This window comes from Staurois parvus, unplaced genomic scaffold, assembly GCF_062004578.1.
Source record: "Staurois parvus isolate SC_StPar_1 unplaced genomic scaffold, SC_StPar_1.0 ptg000014l, whole genome shotgun sequence".
NCBI classification, from domain to species: Eukaryota; Metazoa; Chordata; class Amphibia; order Anura; family Ranidae; genus Staurois; species Staurois parvus.
In genome coordinates, this window is record NW_028317810.1 from 6,597,169 (window position 1) to 6,620,892 (window position 23,724).

Below are 23,724 nucleotides of genomic sequence, written 5' to 3' on the forward strand. Positions count from 1 at the left end.
TTCCCTTGCAAAGTGAACAGCCTATTTACCTTTAATAAACACCTAAATGTTACTTTTTGAAAAATGTAGCACGTTGACATTTAGCTCCTATAGACTTGAGGTGATTGTAGCCGTATTAGTGCATTTGCGGCAGACTTTGCTTTTGCTGTGTTTAACTCTGTTCTCTTCCTTTTTTTTTCCCATCCCCTACATCTCTTCTAACATTCTGCTATATCTTTGTGATCAGTACTGCTTGGACCTGAAGAAGGGGACACTCCCCGAAAGCTTATCCTCAAAATTGTTTGTTAGTGCAAATAAAAAAAGTATCACAGACAGTACTCAATTGTTAGCTCCTATAGACATAATTTAGGTTTGACACTTTGAATTTAGTGGATTCTTCACTTGGTTCACTGAACCTCCTGCTAACTGAACTTTGCCCAGTTCACCCTTCCCGAGTAGTGGATCACTTAGAAAACTGTTTGGCTTTTACCTGATGGGCAGTGGTTATTTCCTAGAGTATGTTTCACCAAAGACCCTAGTCAGAATATAGGATTTAAAGTTAAATGAACATCATTCCTGGGGTACATTTTTAAGATCAGATATGTTGTGGAATAATCAATGACATCAGATGTGATTAAAGTATATTCAATATTCCTTGTAATTTAAATTGTATTGTATGTGCCTTGCAATTTAGTTTTGAATATCTCAATTGACATGAACATTAGACTAGAGGTTAATGAACTCCACACTGCTGCATATTTTCCAGAGTTACTGAAATGTATTATACAGGCCCCACTGATATGAACAGATACTTCTAGTACCATGTAGTTTTGGTGCAGTTAGGAATACATCATGGAAACAAATCTGGTGAATAACCTTTGGAAGTATTATTTCCAGCTAAACTGGACTGGGATTATACAGTATATATGACATACTGAATAACTCTTGTATGCTACATTCAAACTCATAGGTCAAAGACTTATAATATTGATATGCAGTGTCTACAGCTGTAGTTTCCAGCTAACCAACCACATGAATATAAACTCTGTAAATATTAAAATTTTAAGTAATAGTTCAGGGAATTGACAGAGGTTAATCCATGCTTCAGTAGTTTATTCTTGAGCTATAAATATATATTTGCTACCAGCATCTTGATCTGCTAATTTGACCCTGAATGTAATAAGTATACTGAAATAGAAACATGTGAAAATTGCCATTCCCATCAGGCTGCATTATGATGATGGATAGTCACTGTAGCATATGTCGTAATTACCAATATGTTCATAAACATCACAATTTAACAGTAATGTCTAGTCTTCATGAAGCAACACAGATAACGTTAAGAAAAGGCATTTAAAATATCTCCACTAAGGATTAATAACTTTTAAACTCAACACATATTATACCCAGTTATGTATCAAGGAATTGTTGGAGCAGTCTACCTCAGGGGCAGGATAAGAGGGGGAACCTGCAGACCATTCACATTTATTAAACTCCTACACAATGCTGCTTTACAGACTTCTGGTGCCACTCAACAGAACAATTGGCACAGGAATATGGATGAGCCAAACGTAAATGGGTTTGATTCAAGGCAGGTTCTGCAAACATTACTGAATTTCGGGTGCAGAATCTGAACCCTGTTGAACTCAATGGGATCTGAATGTTAAAACTTAGTAACTGATCTATTCTAGGCTCCCTGGAGCTCTTTTATACATTTTTTAGTCTAATAGTCAATCCTGGAGAAAATGCAGAAAGCAAAAACAATTTTTTCTTTAATAATCCGGTTTGGCTGGGAGCAGCAATTAAGGGCATCATTAAAAATGAAAAATTCCTTTACATAACATGCCTGGGTGTTACTCTTAACCTGCAAGTGAAGTAGCATATCTGTAAAATCTATACAACTTACTGCAGCAAAACCAACATTTGCAATGAAAAAAAACCAGGAGATGAAATGCAAAAGTGGTTGGGGATTGCCTTCATCTATACTAGACCCTTCTCCTTGATGAGGGTCTGGTATTAATGTCAAGGAGAACTCTACAAAAAACAGTGTGGGTCTCTCCCAATTCTATATCTTTGGGTCAAGTATGGATTTTGAGAAGAGCCCTATGCAAATGTCAAAGAAAACAAAATGTGTATTCCACTTCAAAGATCTTCACCAGACTCTTATCCAAACATGCAACTTGGAAAGCCAGGAAGGGGGACACGAGCATGTCACCCTTTTGAACCATGCCAGACAATATTCCCTCAACATGAGGAATACCTTTCCAGGGGGGGACCCCTGGAAAAGCACCTTGTCCCCATGTTGAGAAGGGTATAGCCCTCTTCTCCACAACCATGGCCCAGTGGCTGTGGGGGTCTGCGAGCAGGGGACTTATCAGAATGTGGAAGCTTCTTTTAACAATAAGGGAACCCCTAGATACCACCTCCCACATATGAATAATTAAGGGGTACATAGTACCATGTATCCCCTATTCACTTACATGGAATGGTAACTGGGTACCCCTTGTTTTTCTTAAAGAGATAAAATGTTGCTCTGTTATAAACATTAAACAAATTACAACACAAAAATAAATCAATAAAAGTCCCAGAGTGTAAACTGTGAAAAAGTAGACCGTGAATAAAAATCTTGATACATCCAAAGTGCACCAGCCACCATGTGAAAAATGAGGCTGCTTACCAGAAGTTAAGACCTCATATAATAAGAGGTCTAAAACCGCATCTGGATGGGACAAAACCTCACAGCGATGGGTGGATAACCCTACACCACTTGACCTCTTCAGCTATCAATACCTCGGATTCTCCTCACACTGATATTAAGCCACAAGTCTCATCACCACAGGAACATACCGAAAAAGGTTAAAGACATCCCCAAGTGAAGTACTACTGATCAAATTATTAAAAACCAAATGGAAAGATACTCAGAAACATAAAAAAAAAAGAGCATTAAAAAATCACACCGTCAGTGCTTTGAGCGAGCGTACTGACATCACTGCTATTTTCTGCCCAATAAGCTGAAAAAGAACAGTTTTTTGACAATTTAAAAAATACAAAAAACAAAAAATAAAACACAAAACAAGAAAGTCAAATGATGTAAATGCATCATGAATCCTGTTGTCCAGAAAGTGTCAGGACTTGTAAAAAATGTGTTTATTTACTATGTACTTTTTTTGTAAATGAGTAGGGGTATTATGTACCCCTTACTTATTCACATGGAGTATATCTTGGAGCCCACTTATTGTGAAAGGGTGCTTCCAAATTCCAATAAGCCCCCTGCCTGTAGACCAAAGCAACCACTGGTCAGTGTTGTGGGGAAAAGGCCCTTGTCTCGTCAATACAAGAACAAGGTGCTTTGTCAGGGAGGGTCCCCCCGGGGACTGTGGTAAACTGAGCAGACTTTGAGAGCAGGAGGATGTTTCCCATTCCCCCCCTATGACTAATGAGTCTGGAAGTAGCACGTGTTATGTCACTTCTGGGTTCAGAGCTGTCACATGTCAGCTACTTCCAAGGATTCATCTAAGTAAGCATGATGTGTGCTTGAATAGCTGCAGTGGAGGGCAGATAAGAAATTGGTGATCTTAGACTCCTGATGTCTCTATAGAGAGTACCTGTAACCTGCCAATGCTATCACCTGGGTGGTTGTTAACCCCCTTGTGATAGCAATAATGTTAAATTTAAAACATTGTAAAAGGTGTAAAAAATGTATTGTAATTAAACAAATAAAAATGGTATTTTTTTTAAATACCACCTCACACCCGTACATACTCCAATACAAACATGCAACATAAGGTATGCACATACTGTATATGCAAGCATAAATTGTGCTACACATGTGAGGTTTTGTCGTGAATGTCAGAATGAAAGCAATAATTCTTAGGTCATAATTCATGGTTATGATAGAAGTGACCATTGCTCTCAAAATAATAAGTTCAATATTGTCTCTGTATAACTGATCAGACTTCATACATCCATCAACTTTTTCCAATCTTCCTGTACAGTGATCTCCAAAAAAAATATATAATATAGTGTAGTATGCTCAATACACCATGCTTCAAATGCTGTCCAATGTGCTCACATTTATAGTACGTAACCATATGTGTATTTGTTCACCAGTGTTCTTCTTTATCTACCCTTACCCTTCATATACTTGGTGTATATCCAAACAATTATTCTCAGATTCACTTCAGCTCTTTGTCTTCTTGGGTCTGGTACTTCAGTATTTGTCTCACATCAAGATCCACACTATTTCACCCAAAATACAAAATACCAATATACTGTCTGCAATACTGTTTTCTAAAAAATCTCCCCCAGATAAAAAGTAACTCACATTATAATACATTAACTGTGCATTCCCATTAATACCCATAGAAGGATCCACCAAGTGTATCACCTCGCCAAAGACACTCCAAGCTCCTTACCGAACTTCCCTTAAACTGTGCTTTTAATAAACCATTCCACCTTCTTGCTTCCTGTTCTTTACCAGTGTGACCTGTGCGAAAAGTCCCCAAAAAAACAAAGATATTGGTTATAAACAACGCATGAAAATAATACTTAAAACCACTCACATTTTCATACCCTTAAAATAGTGCATATCCCTTTAAATGATACAGATCCACCGCACGCACATGTTTAATAGTGTCATTCCATGCACCTTACCAGATTGGTGCCTTTCAAATTACTTTCCACCAAATTCCTCCACTTTCAACAATCCCCTTCTTAACTCCAGCTTCTCTCCAGGGTTCCCACTTGAGAGATATCATACAGAGGCCATAGTGCAGTTAATCCTTATAAAACCATATATTTATTAAAATCTATGCACTTACAAACATTCAGTGTAAAAAAACGCCTGTAACTACTTCCAAAATGGCTGCTGTGGCACATCCGACCAGTTTCGTCATCAAGACTTCTTCCAAGGCTGTCTATCCGGAAGAGATTTTTAGAAAACAGTATTGCAGTATATTGATATTTTTGGTGAAATCATGTGGATCTTGATGTGTGACGGCCACTGAAGCACCAGGCACAGAAAGACACAGAGCTGAATTAAATCTGAAAATAGTTGATTGGATATACACCAAGTATATGAAGGGTAAAGGTACACTATATTATATTATATACACTATATTATATTTCTTTTTTTGGAGATCACTGTATAGGAAGTTTGGATTCACAGGAAGAAGTTGATGGATGTATGACCTCTGATCTTCGGTTATACAGAGACAATATAGAACTTATTATTTTGAGAGCGCTGGTCACTTCTATCATTATGACGGGAACAGATTGACTCCAGCTGCTAAGGGAAGGATCATTGTTTACTATATTTTGTTTGTATAAAGAAAAAAAGGGGGTTCTAGCGCACTATTTAAAAATATTTATCATAACTCATGGTTAACTGTAAACTGACAAAGAGGCACCTATAGAAATTTTTGGGTCCCATATTTTTTTGGATTTTACAGGCACACATTTTATACGCTTAATATGTTGGCTATATATTTACCTAATGCAACCCCATCTTTTTTAATGTATGCAATAAATGGGTTTTATATTGGGCTTGATATACTAAGGACAAGTAGGCTGTCTACTCTGCAACTGCAGTTGCTCCAGAGCTTAGAAAATGAGGGGAAGCTCTGCTTACTTGCATCAGCCAATCAAGTGCAAGCACAGTGCTGCTTTTTTATTTTTCTTGCTTGTGATTCAGTATTGTTGGCAAAGTGAAGCTTCACCTCATTTACTAAACTGTACTTGCAAAGTGCACAGCCTATGTGCCTTTAGTAAATCAACCATGTGACGGGAGCGGCGTCAGACCTCAGCCCTTCTCACCAACTTGTGACCGAAGGACTAGCCAATCTAAAACTGCGCTGGCACGTGCGTAACAATGCCACGCTCAGCTGCACCCTGCACAAAGATTTTCCAGCTCACTGGACCACAATCTATGTGCCGCAGCCTGAGAAGGATTTTTACTGGGTCAGGTTAATTACGCAATTAACCCTTCACACTGCCACCACCGCCTTTTTGTACGGAGAAGGAGGAAACTCGCCAATCTTAGCAGTAACACTATGGTGTTTGAATAATGTCTGTATACACACTGTCACCGCAGGCAGATGTATGCAGAAGTTTAAAACACACAGTAGCGCTCTTCAGAGACAGGGATTCTTAGTTTGCATTAAAGAGCTTTAGAAACAGTTCAACACTTTTCAGAAAATAGGATTTATTACTAAAAAGGTCAAAATGGTGCAATAAAAATATTTACAGAAAAAGATGTAGCCTATATATATATATATATATATATATATATATATATATATATACAGAGAGCAATAACACAGCCATAACAGCCTTTTTCTAGGAACCCAGCAGGGTGTCTCTTAAAGCAGAGAACCAATCGCCACATTTGGGGAGGGGTGTTTAGGCAGGGAACTCAGGCTATGACCAAATCCCTCTCAGCTTATATCATGGTCAATAACTTTCCATAGGTAAATGTAGCATCCTATCCACTGGTAGGAGCATATGCAGAATGATATTCTGAACGTCCAGATACCAGATATGACATATCTGCTTGGGACGGTTAAGGAGATATCGCTTTCTGCTCTCGGGTAGACGTAATCTAGGGGTGTAAGGTATGAGGTAACTCGCAGTAAACTGACCAATCTGAATATATGTTTTGTGTTATTGTATGTATTTCCTATGAGAAGTTATGAAATTATATGAAAAGTGGGTTCCAAATGAGATGTATGTTTTTACTGCTATTTCAGAATGCTTTTCAAGTCCAGTGACTGACGGGTTTATAGCTTTACGATCAGCTCAAACAGACTTCATGGAACCAGCTAATTGGGTTTATAACCATGAAGCGTATCCAGCTGTGCCCTGTGCACTTCTGAACTCAGCACACACACACAGACCCCCAGCCACTCAACAGAAAGGGAGGGGGGCTGATTTTGGAGTGAGAATGACACAAGATGGAGGTTCTTTAGCAAAATGGATGTTTGCGTCCATATTAGTACGTACAATTGCTACAAATCACACTGTGTGTGCATGCACTAAAATTAATTTTAGTGTATTTTTTCCTGAACACATGCATTTGATAAACAGTTGCACAAATATTGTGTGACATGAAAAATTTCAGCTACCATCATTTTATACATGGTCTTTGCTTTCAGAAAATATATAATTGTTTGAGTTGTTGGAGTTTAAAGTAATTTCTTACAAAAAATTTACAGATTTTAACATGTGTGTGAAAAATACAAAAACTGCCCTGATAGATAAGTGTTATGCTTACCCCTAACGCAGGTGGTCAGACACTATAGCTAGCGACTGTGTTCTTCACCTTTAGCAGCCCCCCTTCCTATAAGGCAAGCAGGTCTCCCAGAACTCGGTTGCTCCCAGGACTTATATACAATGCTATAGTGCCTGGCCACCATGCAGGGGCAGACACGAACTGAGCAGAGTAAACAGGTACTTGTGGTTGGCAGACAGGCAGAAGCCAGATAGTCCAGGTACAAGGCAAGCAAGGTTCGGAATAGTTAGGGTCAAATTGCTAGTTAAAAGGCAGGCAGAGTTTAGAGAGTAGTCGATATCCAGTCCGAGGTTATCAACGATAGAATCCAAACTATCTGGCACAGGTACAAGGTCGGACAAACAGGGAACTTGGAGCACATGTTACAAACACAATATCACAAGCATGAGACTGCAGGCTTGGCTGGCTTAAATCAGGTTTGGTCAACATCAATCACCTTGCAAGTGGACAGACAAAATTAAGATGCTGGAATGAGACTAGCAGCTATGATGGAGCAGGAGCACTACACACTCCTGACAATAAGTGGTTAAAAAATATTTCCATTTTGTAATTTTTTTTTTTCTCATTCGTTTCAGTTATTCAATTTTGTAGCATGGTCATTTAGGAAAAATGCTCCACATGCCTTAAAAATGCCTTAACCGCCCCATGTAGATATAGTGTGGTAGCCATTCTGCACTGGATCATATACACGTACATGATCCAGCATTTCCAGGTAGTGGGCTCTCACCCTCCATCCCTTCTATGCTGTCATTCGCCACAGCACAAGTCGATCAACAGGTCCTGGTCAATGGTTTATGAGTGGGACCTGCAGATCCGCTTACCGAATGACAGTACAGAGACTTGTGTTTACTAACAACACAGGGCTCTGTGCATGGAGCAGAGATGTGGCTGTTTTTTCCTCCCTGCAGGGAGATAAAACAGTCATATCTCTTAGTAAAAGCAACACACATTACACTTATTAGGCACACAGTTAATTCTTTGAGTACAGTGACAGTGTATAGTTTTATCACTGACCACTGTATTAGTGTCACTAAAGATGTCAGTGTCAGTCAGTTCCCACCCAGTGTCAGTTACTGTCAGATTGCCTGCAGCACTATCACAGTCCCACTATAAGCCGCTGATCACCCCTATTACTAGTATAAAAAATAAATAAAAATTCCATCATATATACCATTGTTTGTAGATGCTATAATTTTCACACAAACCAATCAATATACACACTTTTTTTTAACCAAAGACATCAGAATACATTTTAGGCTCAATTTATAAAGAAATTCAGGGTTTTTTTTACATTTTTTTTATTGCTTATGATTTATAGCAGAAAATAAATATTTTTTTTTTCAATGTTTTTTCATTTATATAACAAAAATTAAACCCAGTGGTAATCAGATACCACCAAAAAAAGCTCTATTTGTGTGAAAACATGATATGCATTTCATTTGGGTACAGTGTTGCATGACTGTGCAATTGCCAGTTAAAGTAACACAGTGCCAAATAGCAAAAAATGCTCTGGTCATGAAGGGGGTAAACTCTTCCGGAGTTTAAGTGGTTAATCAAGGCATCTCCTACTATACCCAAAGTCTTTACATACCTTTTTTGTTGTATGTTTATGATCAATAGCTTTAAATTAGAGATCGCCAACTGTCCCATTTTCACAAATTCTCTCTACAATTGATTCTACTATGATAATGGAGCATATATGTAACACAATACATGATTCTATGAGACAATTTCATGCAAAGTGGGAAAATTGAACATCCATGCGTAACCAATTTTTTTTTAAACTACGCTGTAATATATACATATTTTGTTTGTTAGCTACATGGCATGAAAGAGGTTTATTTTAACTAATCTAACTTTCTGTTGGATATTATTCTTGTATCTCAGATACTCTACTATATGGATTTTATCTTTTTGCTCTGTTTTGCTAAGATGATTTTTCAGGCCATTTGTATTTGTTTTTAATTGTTTTTATTGCTGTATGGCTTTATTTTTGTAATTTTCAAAATAGTGTGTAAATGAAAAAAATGCCTTAATCAAATTTGTATATCAGTTTGTCTTAGAAGCATAATTTCATAACTTTAGCGTGAACTCTATAGAGATACTTTTTTTAGAGTTTTCTTTTTCTTGTTTTGTTGCTACATTGTCACTTTAAAATATATTGAAAAGTAAATAGGTGTGTGTGTGTGTGTGTTTTATTTATGCATTTTGCAATGTATTTGGAAAGCAATGAATGTCCGCTGTACATGACCAGATTTATCTCTACGGTTCATTTAAATTCAAGCATCCACATTTTAAGAGGTCTGTACAATTCTGACATTCTTAAAATGTTGCTGTCCTCTGTTTACAGGGGATACATGTTTGCTGGACTTGAATTTGGAGCAGAGTGCTACTGCGGGCACAAAATTAAAGCCTTAAATGTCAGTGAGACAGAATGTAATATGGAGTGCAAGGGGGAGAAGAGCAACATCTGTGGTGGAGTCAATCGTCTGTCAATTTATCGACTGGAGCTCACCCAAGAGTCTGCAAGGAGGTGTGAGTACTGATCTCTAAAGCCCATAGCATGAAACTGTTTACATTTACAGCAGAAAAAACAACCAGAAGCCAAAAATAGGGCTTGTGTTGAATATAGGCAGGCTTCTATTTGTAGATTATTATTTTCAGCTAATGTTCAGATCCAATTCTTATTTCATATACAGTACTAAGGTAGTTTGTGACTTACAAATTATAACTCTAGCATTGCCAGAATTTCAGTTCAAGTAAACCTGTCATAAACCTAGGCATATGTTGGAAAAAAATACACATGCAAATGTTACGTTCTCTTAAACCACATAAAAATAATATGTAGATTCAGCGATAAAGGTAACTTTTATATCTAAATGGAAATATCAGCTTTTACTGAAAAAACTGAGCCTGACCCCAACCTCTTCTAATGGTCAATGAAGCTTCCCATCATATTAAAAGATGAGTAGGCGGACAGAAGATGGCAGTATCATACTCAGGTTTTACAACAAAAGATGAGACTGAAATATAACTTTAGCAGTTTATAGCCCTAGATCTACCAGTTGTTTTGATATGCTGTTTTACTGAAGATAATCTCTGTTTATGCATTTTTCATTATGTGCACAGTTTAAATTTGCAAACCACCATACTCCTTGCCCCTGTTGTTGTATTCTGATGGGCAGAACTCTGGCACATTTAGTAGATTTGAAGCTTCATTACCTCTTCTTGCCTCCAGCACATTCTTATTTTCCAGTGAGGTAGTCCATCATATGGTCAGTAGGAATGGCGGTATGGAGTTATTATAGAATTATTATTTTATATATTTTAGTGACTTAAATCATGATCAACTTTTGTATTATCATTTATAAGATGATGGCAAGCCCATATTCCCAACTAAGATGTTCTGCCATATGATATGTTTATTTAAAGTTGGTAGATACCTTCAGTATAAAAAGTTCTGAAAACATGTTGGAAAATGGAAATATGCTGAGACATAATTAACTCTGTTATTAAAAAGACGCTTCTCAGGTTGAGCCACTGGGTATTTTAATCAGCCCAGTGGTGGTGCTACCTTCGCAGCAGTCTGTGTGGCTTTTATTGAGAAAGATGATATTTCCCATCTATGCACAAGTGAATCATGTACTGATTCAATACATGCCTCAGGCAGACATAGTTCTGCATGAGGCTACACCGTTCTATAAAATCACAGCTACTTGACAAGATTCCAGGGGTTAGAAGGTTTTTCAGTTGAGCCTGCACGATTCTAGCTAAACCAGTCGATGAATTCAGACAGATATTGGGTCACAAGCCATTTTTAGCTTGCAGTTCATAAAATCTGCAGGCAGTTAAGTTAGCTGTAACACAGCTCAATTACCCATCAAAATAACAGCATGTACAATTTAGGCATTTTAACACTAAATGTATTTTCCTACAAGTTTTTAGAAATCTCCTCTACTTCACCTCCAAACGGAAGAATTTTCCTCCCACACAAAATTGTATTGTGCTTTAAAACCATGCTATTAGTGTACATTATGTTCCTTGATAATCAGAGAATAGTTCAGGTCAAGTAAGCAGCACATTATTCATGTTGTCCTATCAAATGTTCCGATTCATGATGGCACAGGATTGATATCTGATGTGTGTGAATAATAAAAGAGTCAATGCAAAATGAATTACAAGGCTAATGCTTCATTCTGATATCAAAGTTACTCTTGGTAATGTTTCACCCCATGTAGTTTGAAAATGGAGAACTATGTTTTGTGAAACTGTTCTGTCCCATTAATTCACTTGAGATGAATCATATCCACTCAAGAGAAAAGTACACAATGTATTTTGTCAAGTACAAAATAAAACTCACTGAAACATAATGCATTTGTCTTCATGATTGGTCAATTATTTAGCTTGACCTGTAAAGACAGGACTAAGGTGAGCAGGGATTGAATTCATTTCTATATTCAGCTTGCTCAGTATGATACGATTTATTAGATATATTTCTTGGAGTACATTATTGACTTTAGAAAAATAAGTGAAGTCCAGTTAGCCACAAGAGCAGTGACATAAAAGATGTAGTTCTGTATTGGGCAACTGAGGAATCTTAATACATGTCCTTCAAGGCTTGAATGACCTGACAGGCTCCAAAACAAAAATTCCTTCTTCAAGAAATGTCCATTGCAATACCAATTTAGGTAATTCCTTGCATGAGAATTTCAGTCAGCTTAAACCCTGGAGTTTCATTCATTTTCAATAATCCTGTATGATTGTTTTTTTGTTTTTTTTTTTGTTTTGTTTTTTTATTAAAAATATCATCACTTAATGTTCTTCTAGCATACATGTAAAAGGTCGTTTCTGTAGCATTTCAAAAGCCAAAACTTTTTTTTCTTTAATTAGCAAGAGTGGTTCAAATCCTTTTTCGGGTTTGAATTACTGTCTTTATCCCCACTATGGTAGGTGATCATTTTCTTCAGGTATCCGAGACATAGAGTGAAGGAGGATTCAACTTTTTTAGCTGTCTCAAAGAAATAATAGGGAATAAAGGGTGAATCTTCCAAAGGGGACATTGGTGGAAACTAATAAGTGATGTTCCTTGCTTTGAAGATATTTCCTCTTACTTTCTGTTGTGTCTGCAGGACAAAAAGTAAAGTTAGCAAAAAATGTATTCCATACTGTATTCATTTATTTGGTTTAACATTTTTGCTAGATATACTTATATACTATATAATGTTAACATGTAAATAAAACCAACTTTCCCACCTTAGATTAATCCCTAAGTGGAGGCATCCCAAAGTGCTTTTATATACTTTATGAGCAAAAAGATGTGGCCTCTAAATGTGGTGTGCTAAGCAATGATTTAAATCCTACCACCCCACAATGCAATGGGCCACCTGTGTAGCCAGTAGACAGATAAGATAATGCCTGCCTGCTCAGAATGCTCAAGTTTAGGACCTCCTGGCCCACAGTGAAGACAGTTTGCTTCCAAAGATGGTTCCAGGCACATAGGAACTAGTCTTACACAACAATTTGGCAATATTCCCTTGAAAAATCAGTCCACCCAAAACTGACTTTTCAGTGATGGATGATGTTAAGCTGAAGGGAGTGTGAGCCAAGAATAGATAGATAGATAGATAGATAGATAGATAGATAGATAGATGTTGATAGCTACACTATATAGTATTATGAGAAATATTGCAGATAGATCCTGCTCCTAAAGAGCTTTGAATCATATATAGACACTAGAGAGTTACAAAATTCAGCATTAAAATATGTTCCAACATGCCCATAATGAACTTGCCATTCATTGCTCCCATGTCAGGTTTAAAAGAGAGGAAAAACACGATGCAGTATTCTGTTCTGGCATGAAATGTAGTTATGGAAAAATGACATTTATTAACACAATTTCTTGTTATCTTCATGGTCGTGGGATTACTGTGAAATTGGTTCAAGCCTTCTACAAGACCTGTCAGTTATATGACTTATGAGCTGTCTTTGTGTGGATGATGTTTTATTCAAGTACACAAGGAAGTCCATAGCAAAAAGTAATATGCACTTACAGTTCTCGGTCAGATATCATATCTCTGCAGCTTCTAACTCAGTGACTTTCTGCTGATAACTCAACTACCTTGACTTCCATAGATAAAATTGCTCAGCAGATTAACAGATCTATGAGATGCTGGCTAATCATATTTATGGAACAATTGTTCATCAAAACTTGCTGTCATCACAAGTTGGATTTTTTTTTCCCCGAGTGCAGCAGAGTAGCAACTGTCTATTTGAAAGATTAGTCTTTCTATTTTGGTCTGTGTCAGCATAGTTTGACACAATGAAACATCTTGAACAAAGGCAATTTTCTCTTGATATATTATTATGTAACTTTATCTGGAAGCTGCAATAATAGTAGAAAAGCTGAAAATATAATAGTCCAATTACAGCAAGATTTTTGTACTTTGTATTCTGGTACGCCAATGCTGTTTTTCTAAGGACAGCACTAACTCATCACTATTATAGAGTTGTTGTGCGACCACATAACTCAATGCTATGACTATATGTGGCAGAGAAAGAAGCAGCTTTTCACGTATAGTCATCGAACACATATTTTTTCACGTCATCAATAAAAATACAGTCATCTCCTATGAGCTTATTTTCTCTTCTTGCATCAGGTCTGAGGGTTTATGAGGAAAGTAACAAGGCAGGATAATGTGATGATTTCAAAAAGTACAGCACATTGACACCAGCACTGATCTGCTTGCCTTGTATAGAAAAGCACAGAGACCCATTAATGACATCACTGGCCCTAACTAAGAAACGTTTTTTTCTAAAGATGTCATTAGCATGGTAATTGGGAATGGGGGGGGGGGGGGCTGAAGGAGTAACCAGGGAAGGCAAAATATAAACAGGATAACCTTTAAATGGCAGCTTAGCATATATAACCTCAGCTTCAGAAAATTCAGCATGTGAGCTGAGCAGTCTGAAATATGTTTTAGATTAAGAAATTTTTGTGAAATAGTTACATAGTTGGGAAGGTTGAATAAAGACACTCATCCATCTACAGTACCTGGTTTCCTCAATTTACCATAAAGTGTATTTCTACCTGTTGCAGCCAAATTAGGATAACACCTATAGTACGTTATAATTATTACATGTTCTCATTCACAGAGCATAACTTAAAAAAAAGTAAAACATTATTTTAGATACTCTTTTCTGGAAACTCTCAATTATTTTTTCTTTATGGGGGGGGGGCAACGGGGCTTGCCATAATTAAGGTTATATAATAAAAACTCTGTGTTTAGGTTAAGTGTTAAATATTAAGTATCAGCTGACACCAGGGGCGGATTGACAACTCATGGGGCCCTCGGGCTACAGGGAATCATGGGGCCCCTCTGTCCTTGCCCAAACTCAAGCCTATGAAAAAGGTACCAGGGGCATCTCATGGGGCCCCTACTGACCCCGGGCCCTCGGGCAGTGCCCGAGTTTCCAAATAGTCAGTCCGCCCCTGGCTGACACAATACTCAGTACAAAACCTACATAAACATAAAGTGCTCAAAATAAATCCTTATGTATCAAAGCATGTCCAAATGAATACACCCCCCCCTTCCATAAATATTCTAAAAATGTAAACATTAATCAAAAATCCATAAGGTGTCAGTGAAAATATTTATAAAGTGCAAATATCTGAATTAAAGTGCAAACAGTGAAAATAAATGGTCATCAAAAAAATATTAACATACAACTGGCATCAATGTATGTAAACTACAAAGGAATCCATGCAGAAAAGTTCTAACCCCAGTGAGAAAATTATAGAAAGAGAGCTGGTAACAAAGTTATGCACTTCCCAAGGCTCCAGTGTGACACTCTTCACTCCACCTGCAAGGCAATGAAAGAGTGGTCACAAGTACTTGTAAATATGTTTCCCAAGTAAGTGTGATTTCTCAAAAACTCCAACTCATCACTACCAAGAGGGGGTTACAGTAGGCTGCCACAATACTGCTCTACACCTCCCAGGGACCACCAGCTCACCCAGGAATCAGCTCAATGAGATCGGCAATGTATCTTAAAGATGAACTTCAATAAAAAGCTTTGAGGCTATTTGGCAACCAACACCGCACAGGATTTGGCTGCCACCAGACAGGTAGCTTTCTGTCTGACATTTTGCAGTTTGTCTGTTAAGCCTGCTTTGGATGTGGAGTGAAGGGTGTCACATTGGAGGCTTGGGAAGTGGATAACAGCTTTGTTACCAGCAATGAATAAGGGACTGCTCGCTTTCTATAATTTTTTCAGTGTGGTTGGAAATTTTCTTCATGGACTCCTTTTGTACACTGCTCCAAAAAATTAAAGGAACACTTAGAAAACACATCAGATCTCAATGGGCAGCGCAATGGTTAAATGGTTAGCACTTCCGTCTGGCAGCACTAGGGTTACTGGTTCAAATCCCAACCATGGCACCACCTGCCTGGAGTTTGCATTGCGCTTCTCCCTGTGCCTATGTGGGTTTCCTCCGGGTACTCCGGTTTCCTTCCACACTCCAAAGACATGCTGTTAGATCAATTGGCTCCTGTCTAATTTGACCCTAGTATGTGTATTTATGGATGCGAGTTAGTGACTTTAGATGGTACACCCCTTGAGGGTTAGGGACTGATGTGAATGTACAATATATGTATGCAAAGCGCTGCGTAAATTGATGACGCTATAGAAGTACCTGAACTAAATAAAATAAATGGGGAAAGACATCATGCTGGATATCTATACTGATATGTGCTGGGTAATGTGTTAAGAATATAAGGATGCCCTACCGTTTGATGAAAGTTATCAACCTACAGAGGACTGAATACAAAGACACCCCAAAAATTAAAGTGAAAAAACGATGCAGCAGGCTAGTCCATTTTGCTGAAATGTCATTGCAGCAACTCAGAATGGTACTCAGTAGTTTTTATGGCCCCCACATGCTTGTATGCATGCCTGATAACGTTGGGTCATGCTCCTAATGAGACAACAGATGGTATTTCCTCCCAGATCTCAGGGCATCACTGAGCTCCTGGACAGTCTGAGGTGCAACCTGGCGGAGTCAGATGGAGCAAAACATGATATCCCAGAGGTGTTCTATTGAATTTAGGTCAGTCAACTGTGGGGGCCATTCAATGATATCAATCCCTTCATTCTTCAGGAACTGCTTGCTCGCTACATGAGGCCGGGCATTGTCGCGCCCCAGGAGGAACTCAGGACCCACTGCACCAGCGTAGGGTCTGACAAGGGGTCCACGAATTTCACTCCAATACCTAATGACAGTCAAGGTGCCTGTAGAGGTCTGTGCATCCCTCCATGGATATGCCTCCCCAGACCATCACTGATCCACCACCAAAATGGTCATACTGAATGATGTTACAGGCAGCATAATGTTCTCCACGGCTTTTCCAGACCCTTTCACGTCTGTCGCATGTGCTCAGGTTGAACCTGCTCTCATCTGTAAAAAGCACAGGGCCCTAGTGGTAGACCTCCCAATTCTGGTGTTCAATGGCAAATGCCAATCGAGCTCTATGGTGCCAGGCAGTGAGCACAGGGCCCACTAGAGATGGAGGGCCCTCAGGCCACCCTCATGAAGTCTATTTCTGATTGTTTGGTCAGTGATATTCACACCAGTGGCCTGCTGGAGGTCATTTTGTAGGGCTCTGACAGTGCTCATCCTTTTCCTCCTTGCACAAAGGAGCAGATACCAGTCCTGCTGATGGGTTACGGACCTTCTTTGACCCTATCCAGCTCTCCTAGAGTAACTGCCTGTCTCCTGGAATCTCCTCCTTGCTCTTGAGACTGTGCTGGGAGACACAGCAAACCTGGCAATGGCACATATTGATGTGCCACCCTGGAGGAGTTGAACTGCCTGTGCAACCTCTGTAGGGTCCAGGTATCACCTCATGCTACCAGTAGTGACACTGACCCTAGCCAAATGCAAAACTAGTGAAAAACAGTCAGAAAAGATGAGTAGGGAAAAAATGTCAGTGGCCTCCACCTGTAAAACCATTCCTGTTTTGAGGGTTGTCTCCTTGTTGCCCATCTAGTGCACCTATTGTTAATTTAATTCACACCACAACAGCTGAAACTGATTAACAACCCTCTCTGCTACTTAACTGACTAGATCAATATCCCAGGAGTTTAATTGACTTGATGCTATACTCTGATTAAAAAAGTGTTCCTTTTTGTTTGAGCAGTGTAGTTACTGTACATTAACACATGTTGTACATTAATATGTTTGTGATGGCTGTTTATTTTCACACTTTAGTTTATATCTGCAATTTATAATTATTTTCACTGACATCTTATGGATTTTTGATTGTTTGCCATAATTAACCCTGTCTGTCCTGTGCAGACAGATCTTCATTATTTGTTGTAAACTAGATTTAAACACTTTCTATCCTAACAACTGCTTAAAGGTTTAGAAGCTTCTAGCATTGTATGTTACTGAGAGGACGTGCAGCCTATCCTTAGGACAAACTCCCTCTTACATTGTTCAGAGGTCAGCAATAAGACCTTCATTTAAAAAATATTGAAAAAAGAAACAAAAAATAACAAATTTGGTTTCGTGTGAATGAAAACGTATAAATGTATTGTTTTGTTTTCTCAAATTTGATTGCAAAAGTGGAAATGCACTTTAAAGTTTTTTTCTCTAGGTGACAGCTCCTCTGCTGCACTAAAAACTTTCAGTTGATAGGCACCTCATAACTTCAAAACAGAGGTGATGTCTAGCATCATACATCCACTTTCTGGGCACTCTGGGCATCAGAGACATTCACCCTTTTCATGGCACAAATGTTGCTAATGAGCTAAAAAAAAAATAGATGATGTGCCAGCAGCAATTATAAGGGAGTCTTGGCTCCCTTATCACCATCTACTGTATTCAGCCATTCATGTAACTAGTCAACTCCCACCCCAGACATGAGAGTAAGAAAGCAGATCTAATGATGATATCGCTGGATGTGCAAACTGCTTTATCAACAAGAGGGAGCAAACTGAGCACAAGTTGTATTTATTCATTTTTTGTTGTAATGACAGGTGATGGAGTGAAATTAGTGAAAGATTACGTTTCTTGCCTGGAGCTTGGGCTTTAAACTAATCCACACCTTGCAAAGAAATAGTTTAGCATTACAAAACAATTTATTTTGTTTCTGGATCATGATAACGCCTCTGTTCATTTGACAACTGAAATTGGTGTTATTTGACTTTTCTGTGAAATTGACCTTTATATGACTATACATGAATATAATAGACCCTGGGGTATGATAATTGGAATGTATTTATTTGTCATGCCATTAAACTCTCTTGATTTATCTGTATTGTTTTTCTTTAACCTTTCTATGACATTAATGACATTGTATTGATCCCAAGAATTTAAATTTTTTTTAATGAACAAATTGCTAAATTTATATAGCCTGCCAGGAATACCTTTTTATGTTTTTCTTTCATTTATTGCTGATATTATATTGTAAATATATTTATTTATATATTTAATAAAGTTATTCTAATATATGTTTATACAAAGAGATAATCAATTAGCAAATGAACACGTTTAGTTTGCTAAATAATTTACCCTGTGCAAAATGATGGCTTCCATGTGCATGTTAAACATGTGTATAGTTAATTATCAGACAGTGCATACTTTAGTTAGATAACACAGAAGAGGGTTTGATCTACTTTCTTAAGATTAAATAGAGTGGATCAGTGAATTTGAATAATTAAAATGTCAATCATTACAGTGTCTCAATGATTCACGCTTACTGCAAGTTATTTCATTTTTATCAGTAGAAAATGTTTGAATTATTTGATACAGTCCTAGGCAACAATGAACTCAATATCAAGGTGCCATAATGAGCAATTAACATTGCTGGTATTAGGGACAAAATCCTCAAGGTCAAGCTGCCCATACACCTTACACTTTCTTTGGGTTTACCAACAGTTATGTATTATGACAGTCTACTTGATAGATACAAATGAAGTGGATTAGTTAGGTAGATATTTTACTTTTACTTTTCAGATTGTAAGGCATAAAGCCAAAGAAAATAAGGTACGCTGAGGATAGAAGGCACAGAGCTCTATTTGATTAGAGCAAATATCAAAGTTATAGCAAGTAACAGCTTTATGTTCAGTTTTGAAGTTTCCAAATTGAAAAGCTGCAATGGATTATAAGGCATTGTTGCTTAAAGCTGAAGTTTAGTATATTATTTTTGGGATAAAGCACCAAAACACATTACATATGTGTAATGGTGTGTATCGCATTACTTGCAGGTGGCTGTTTCTGCTAAACATCATCCTTGCAGTGTCTCCTTCAAAGCCAGAGGTTATTGACTTGAGTTGCTCTCTTCTTGTGCTGTGAAGGTCAACAGCAGCAGTGGACCCGGAAGAAGGGAGCAGGCAAGCAGCTTTCTTTTTTTAGCAACCACTGATGTTAACTTTCACAGCACCAAAAAATGGCAAGATCCAGCGGCTGTGTAGGAGACACTTTATGAATGAGTTTTAACAGAAGTAGCAGGAAATTGGATACACAACATTACACATACCTAATGTGCTTATTGCTATATCACAGTGGCTAAGTGGTTAGCACTCCCGCCTACCAGCACTGGGGTTGTTGTGTTTGAATCCCAATCATGACACTACCTGAGTGGCTTTTGCATGTTCTCCCTGTGCCTGGGTGGGTTTTCTCTGGGTACTCCTGTTTCCTCCCACACTCCAAAGATATGCTGGGAGGTTGTCTCCTGTCTAAATTGGCCCTAGTATGTATATGTATGAATGGGAGTTAGGGACCTTAGATTGCATGCTTCTTGAGGGTTATGGACTGAATGTACAATATATACAGTATGTAAATTGATGGCGCTATATTAACCTCCTCTTGTCTGGCCATTTTATATAAACGGCCAGACGGTGGCAGTGCAGGGTTGGGTTGCTGTTTATAAATGGCCTCCCCGCCCCCTGCTTGTGCACGCTCCCTGGGAGCGTGCAGCACCGCGATCCGGTGCCCGCTGTGTCCTGCGGACACAGTGGATCACCGATCGTCGGACAGGACCTCTGTGCAAGGTCCTGATCATGTGATCACTGATTGGCCAATCAGTGATCACATGCAGAGTAGTAAGCAAGGTGTCATTTCTGACATCATTACTTATTACGTGTGAAATCTGTGAATGATCACAGAGGTCACATGGTACAAAGCTATTCACAACAGCCTTGTACCATGTGACAAGCTATGACCAATCACAGCTTACACAGTAGTTCTCAATGGCTGCAAGAATGCAGCCAGAGAGAAGGAGAAATGATTGCTTTTACAGCGTTTGAGTGTAAAAGCAATCAGTGTAAAAAGAAAAAAACAAAATCCTCATCACCCCCCACAAGTAGTACAGTGTCACCAACACTGCTAGGGTGACAGTATGTAAAAAAAAAAAATAATAATATTATAAAAATGTAAAAAAAAGTTTAAAAATTATATTTTTTGGTTATAAACTAATTTGTTTTTTTTTTTTACTAAAAAGATAACAGAATACATTTTGGCCAAGATTTATGATGAAATATTATTTATTTGCAAAATTTTATAAGAAAAACATTTTTTTTCAAAATGTTTGGACTTTTTCATTTACATAGCAAAAAAAATAAAAATCCCAGTGGTGAATAAATACCACCAAAATAAAGCTTTATCTGTCTCAAAAAAATGCTAAAAAATTCATATGGGTACAGTGTTGCATGACCGCAAGTGTCCGGACTTGAAGTGGTTAAGATCTATCTATTTCAGGTACTTATATAGCGCCATCAATTTACGCAGTGCTTTACATACATATTGTACATTCACATCAGTCCCTAACCCTCAAGGAGCATACAATCTAAAGTAAGTACCTGTAATAAATAAAATAAATATCCCCCCAAATAATACTAAACTATACTAATTAAGCAACCTTCAATCTATTAATTTATAGGAAACCTTTTGGAGGGAGCAGGTACCCCTCCATTGTTGACCTCTCAATCTTAAAATACTAGCTGCCTGGCTCTGATGCTGATTCAGTGGTTACAGTAGGTTTTGGTTTACTGACACAAAACAAATCTGCAAATTGTGAGCTACAGGAGACAGTAGTGATGGAGAGGTCAGCAAGCAGAACCAGAGGGAGCTGCTGGAGAACCAGGAGATCAACACTCCTGGAATTTTCCAGTGAACTTTGGGAGACCATGTCTTTTGAATGGAGCTCTATTTAGTGGGAAGGACAGCAGGAGAGGTGAGTATTTACAGTCTTCTTTTACAGGTATGCTTTGCCTTACGAACTTTACTATAGCATCAGGGTTGTTTTAAGAACAGTTTTTAATAGCTTAGATATGTATAACACTGGAAAGTACATGCATAGAGTTATATTTTATGGTATTCCTCTATGCAGAACTTCACTCTCTCAGTCAGCATACATAATGGTTATGCCACTATCATTAGTAAATAGATACGAAAGTATTTCATATCTACTTGTTTTAAACTTTTCTTTTTACATTTCTTTAGTTACTTCTTGGTTTCTATGCCTAGCCAAATTATGTCATACATCTCAGGAGTCTTCATGAGGGGAGGAGGGATTTTCTTAGCTAAGCACACCCACCTGTCTGCATTCCTGAACTAAGGCCAGGTGAATTCTAGGAAATAAACCATCTGTCCTTACTCAAGATGGCCATGGCCAAAAATGCTAGGGGATGTTTTTTCTATTTCTGTTTCAATATTTTTATTAGGAAAGTTTTGATTTTTAAGAATATAGTAAACTCAAAATATGCCCTCGCAGGGGCAGAGCAGAACAATAACATATAAACAAGGACATCCTGCTGACTTGTATTAGTCAAATAACAAAAAGTCCGATGACATCAAGAAGGGACAGCAAACAGCCGAGCCAAATAGCAGCAGTAATCCAACATAATATTGGAAAAAAGAGAAAAGAAAAGAAGTTAGAAGAAAAGAGACAGAAAATAAAACAAAAGGGAATCAGAAAGAAAACATGAAAGAAGGGAAACTAAAGGGATCACGGATCCGGGGCTAGTGCTAGCAGCGACTATAGGAGGCCATAACTAGTAGGAGGCAGGGATGGTAAGGAATAGCGTATCCAAGGTTCACAAACCTTAAGGAATCTCAGATGAGAATCATGAAGAATGCTAGACATCTGCTCATTGAACAACATAGCATTCATCCGAGTGCTCACCCCTTGAAAGACTACCGAAGGGGTTGTCCAAGCTTGAGCTATAGTATGTTTAGCCGAAATGAATAGGTAGGATGCAAATTTCTGTTGAGACCTAGACAGACCCAAAATTGGGCAATGTAGGAGGGCCACTCTTGCATCCCTACAGACCGTAATATGAAATAGCAATTGAAGCAAACCGAGAACCTGAGACCAGAAGCCGATCAATCGCGGGCACGACCACCAGATGTGCAAGACGTCCTTACGTAGACCACAGTTCCAGAAACACCTATCTTCGCCAGTCAAATTAAAGTGAACAACTGAGTCGGGACCCAGTACCACTACAGGAGAACTTTGTAGGCTGTCTCAAGAGTGACAGTATTGAAGGAACATTTCACCACCATCCCCCAGGCCTTATGCAAATCCTCAGCTGCAATCGAAAAAGCTAGATCTCGCTCCCGTTGAGAGACATAAGATGGGTGGTGAGGAGGACCTACTGTTAAGAGAGGCATAAATCACAGAAATGAGACCAGGGGACCCTGAGGAATGTTGATAGACATGTTCAAAGGACATTTCACGGTAAGGATATGTAGAGGTACGACGGAGGTGTGCAATTGCAAATAACGATAATATTCCTGCGGCTGGACCCCCCATGATTCTCGAAGAGACTACCATGATGGAAACAAACAAGTGCTAAGAAAATCATGTACCATAACAAAGCCATAGGGGGTCCACCAAGAAAAAGAAGGGGGATGTTCTAAGCCTGGTGGAAATAAAGGATTATGCGTAATTGGCAAAAGAGGTAGAACAGATGATATCAAATTACCCGAATATTTAACAGAATCCCAGGTTCATAGACTGTGAAGCATGATAGGGCTCAGGTCCTGAGGACACAACTTAGGCGGGAGCCAAAGCATTGTAGTTAAGGAAAGCGGAGCACAGTTGGGTAATTCCAAGAGTACCCACTAAGGGATGTTTTTATATAGTGATCTTAAGCAAAATAAAGCATGGAGACAGGGATGGATGGGTGATTTGTGCTTTGAATATTAACAATTAATTAGATAGCATTATGTGGTGCTCGGGTGCAGTATAGTTCCACTTTAAGGCTTGATTAACTCCCTTTCTTGTTCACACCTTAACCTTAAAAAATGTAGGACCTTTCCTTGGCTACAAAGTCACATCATAATATATTCTGTTGTAATGCTTTAAAATCTGACAACCTAGTCATATGAGAAATTATACAGATTAGTGACAGAATATCCAGGGACAGTTGGTTGCCAACTTTCAAGCAACACC

The 23,724-nt window shown here is 38.3% G+C and overlaps 1 protein-coding gene across 3 annotated transcripts in view; it reads left to right on the top strand.

Moving 5' to 3' along the window:
- Positions 1-23,724, top strand: part of WSCD2 (WSC domain sialate O sulfotransferase 2) — a 405,505-nt gene that overhangs the window by 281,968 nt on the left and 99,813 nt on the right. For all 3 annotated transcript variants that reach the window (XM_089677027.1, XM_089677044.1, XM_089677035.1), the window contains one exon: positions 9,618-9,802. In XM_089677027.1, the coding sequence (XP_089533153.1) occupies positions 9,618-9,802 (185 nt within the window). The remainder of the gene's footprint in view (positions 1-9,617; positions 9,803-23,724) is intronic.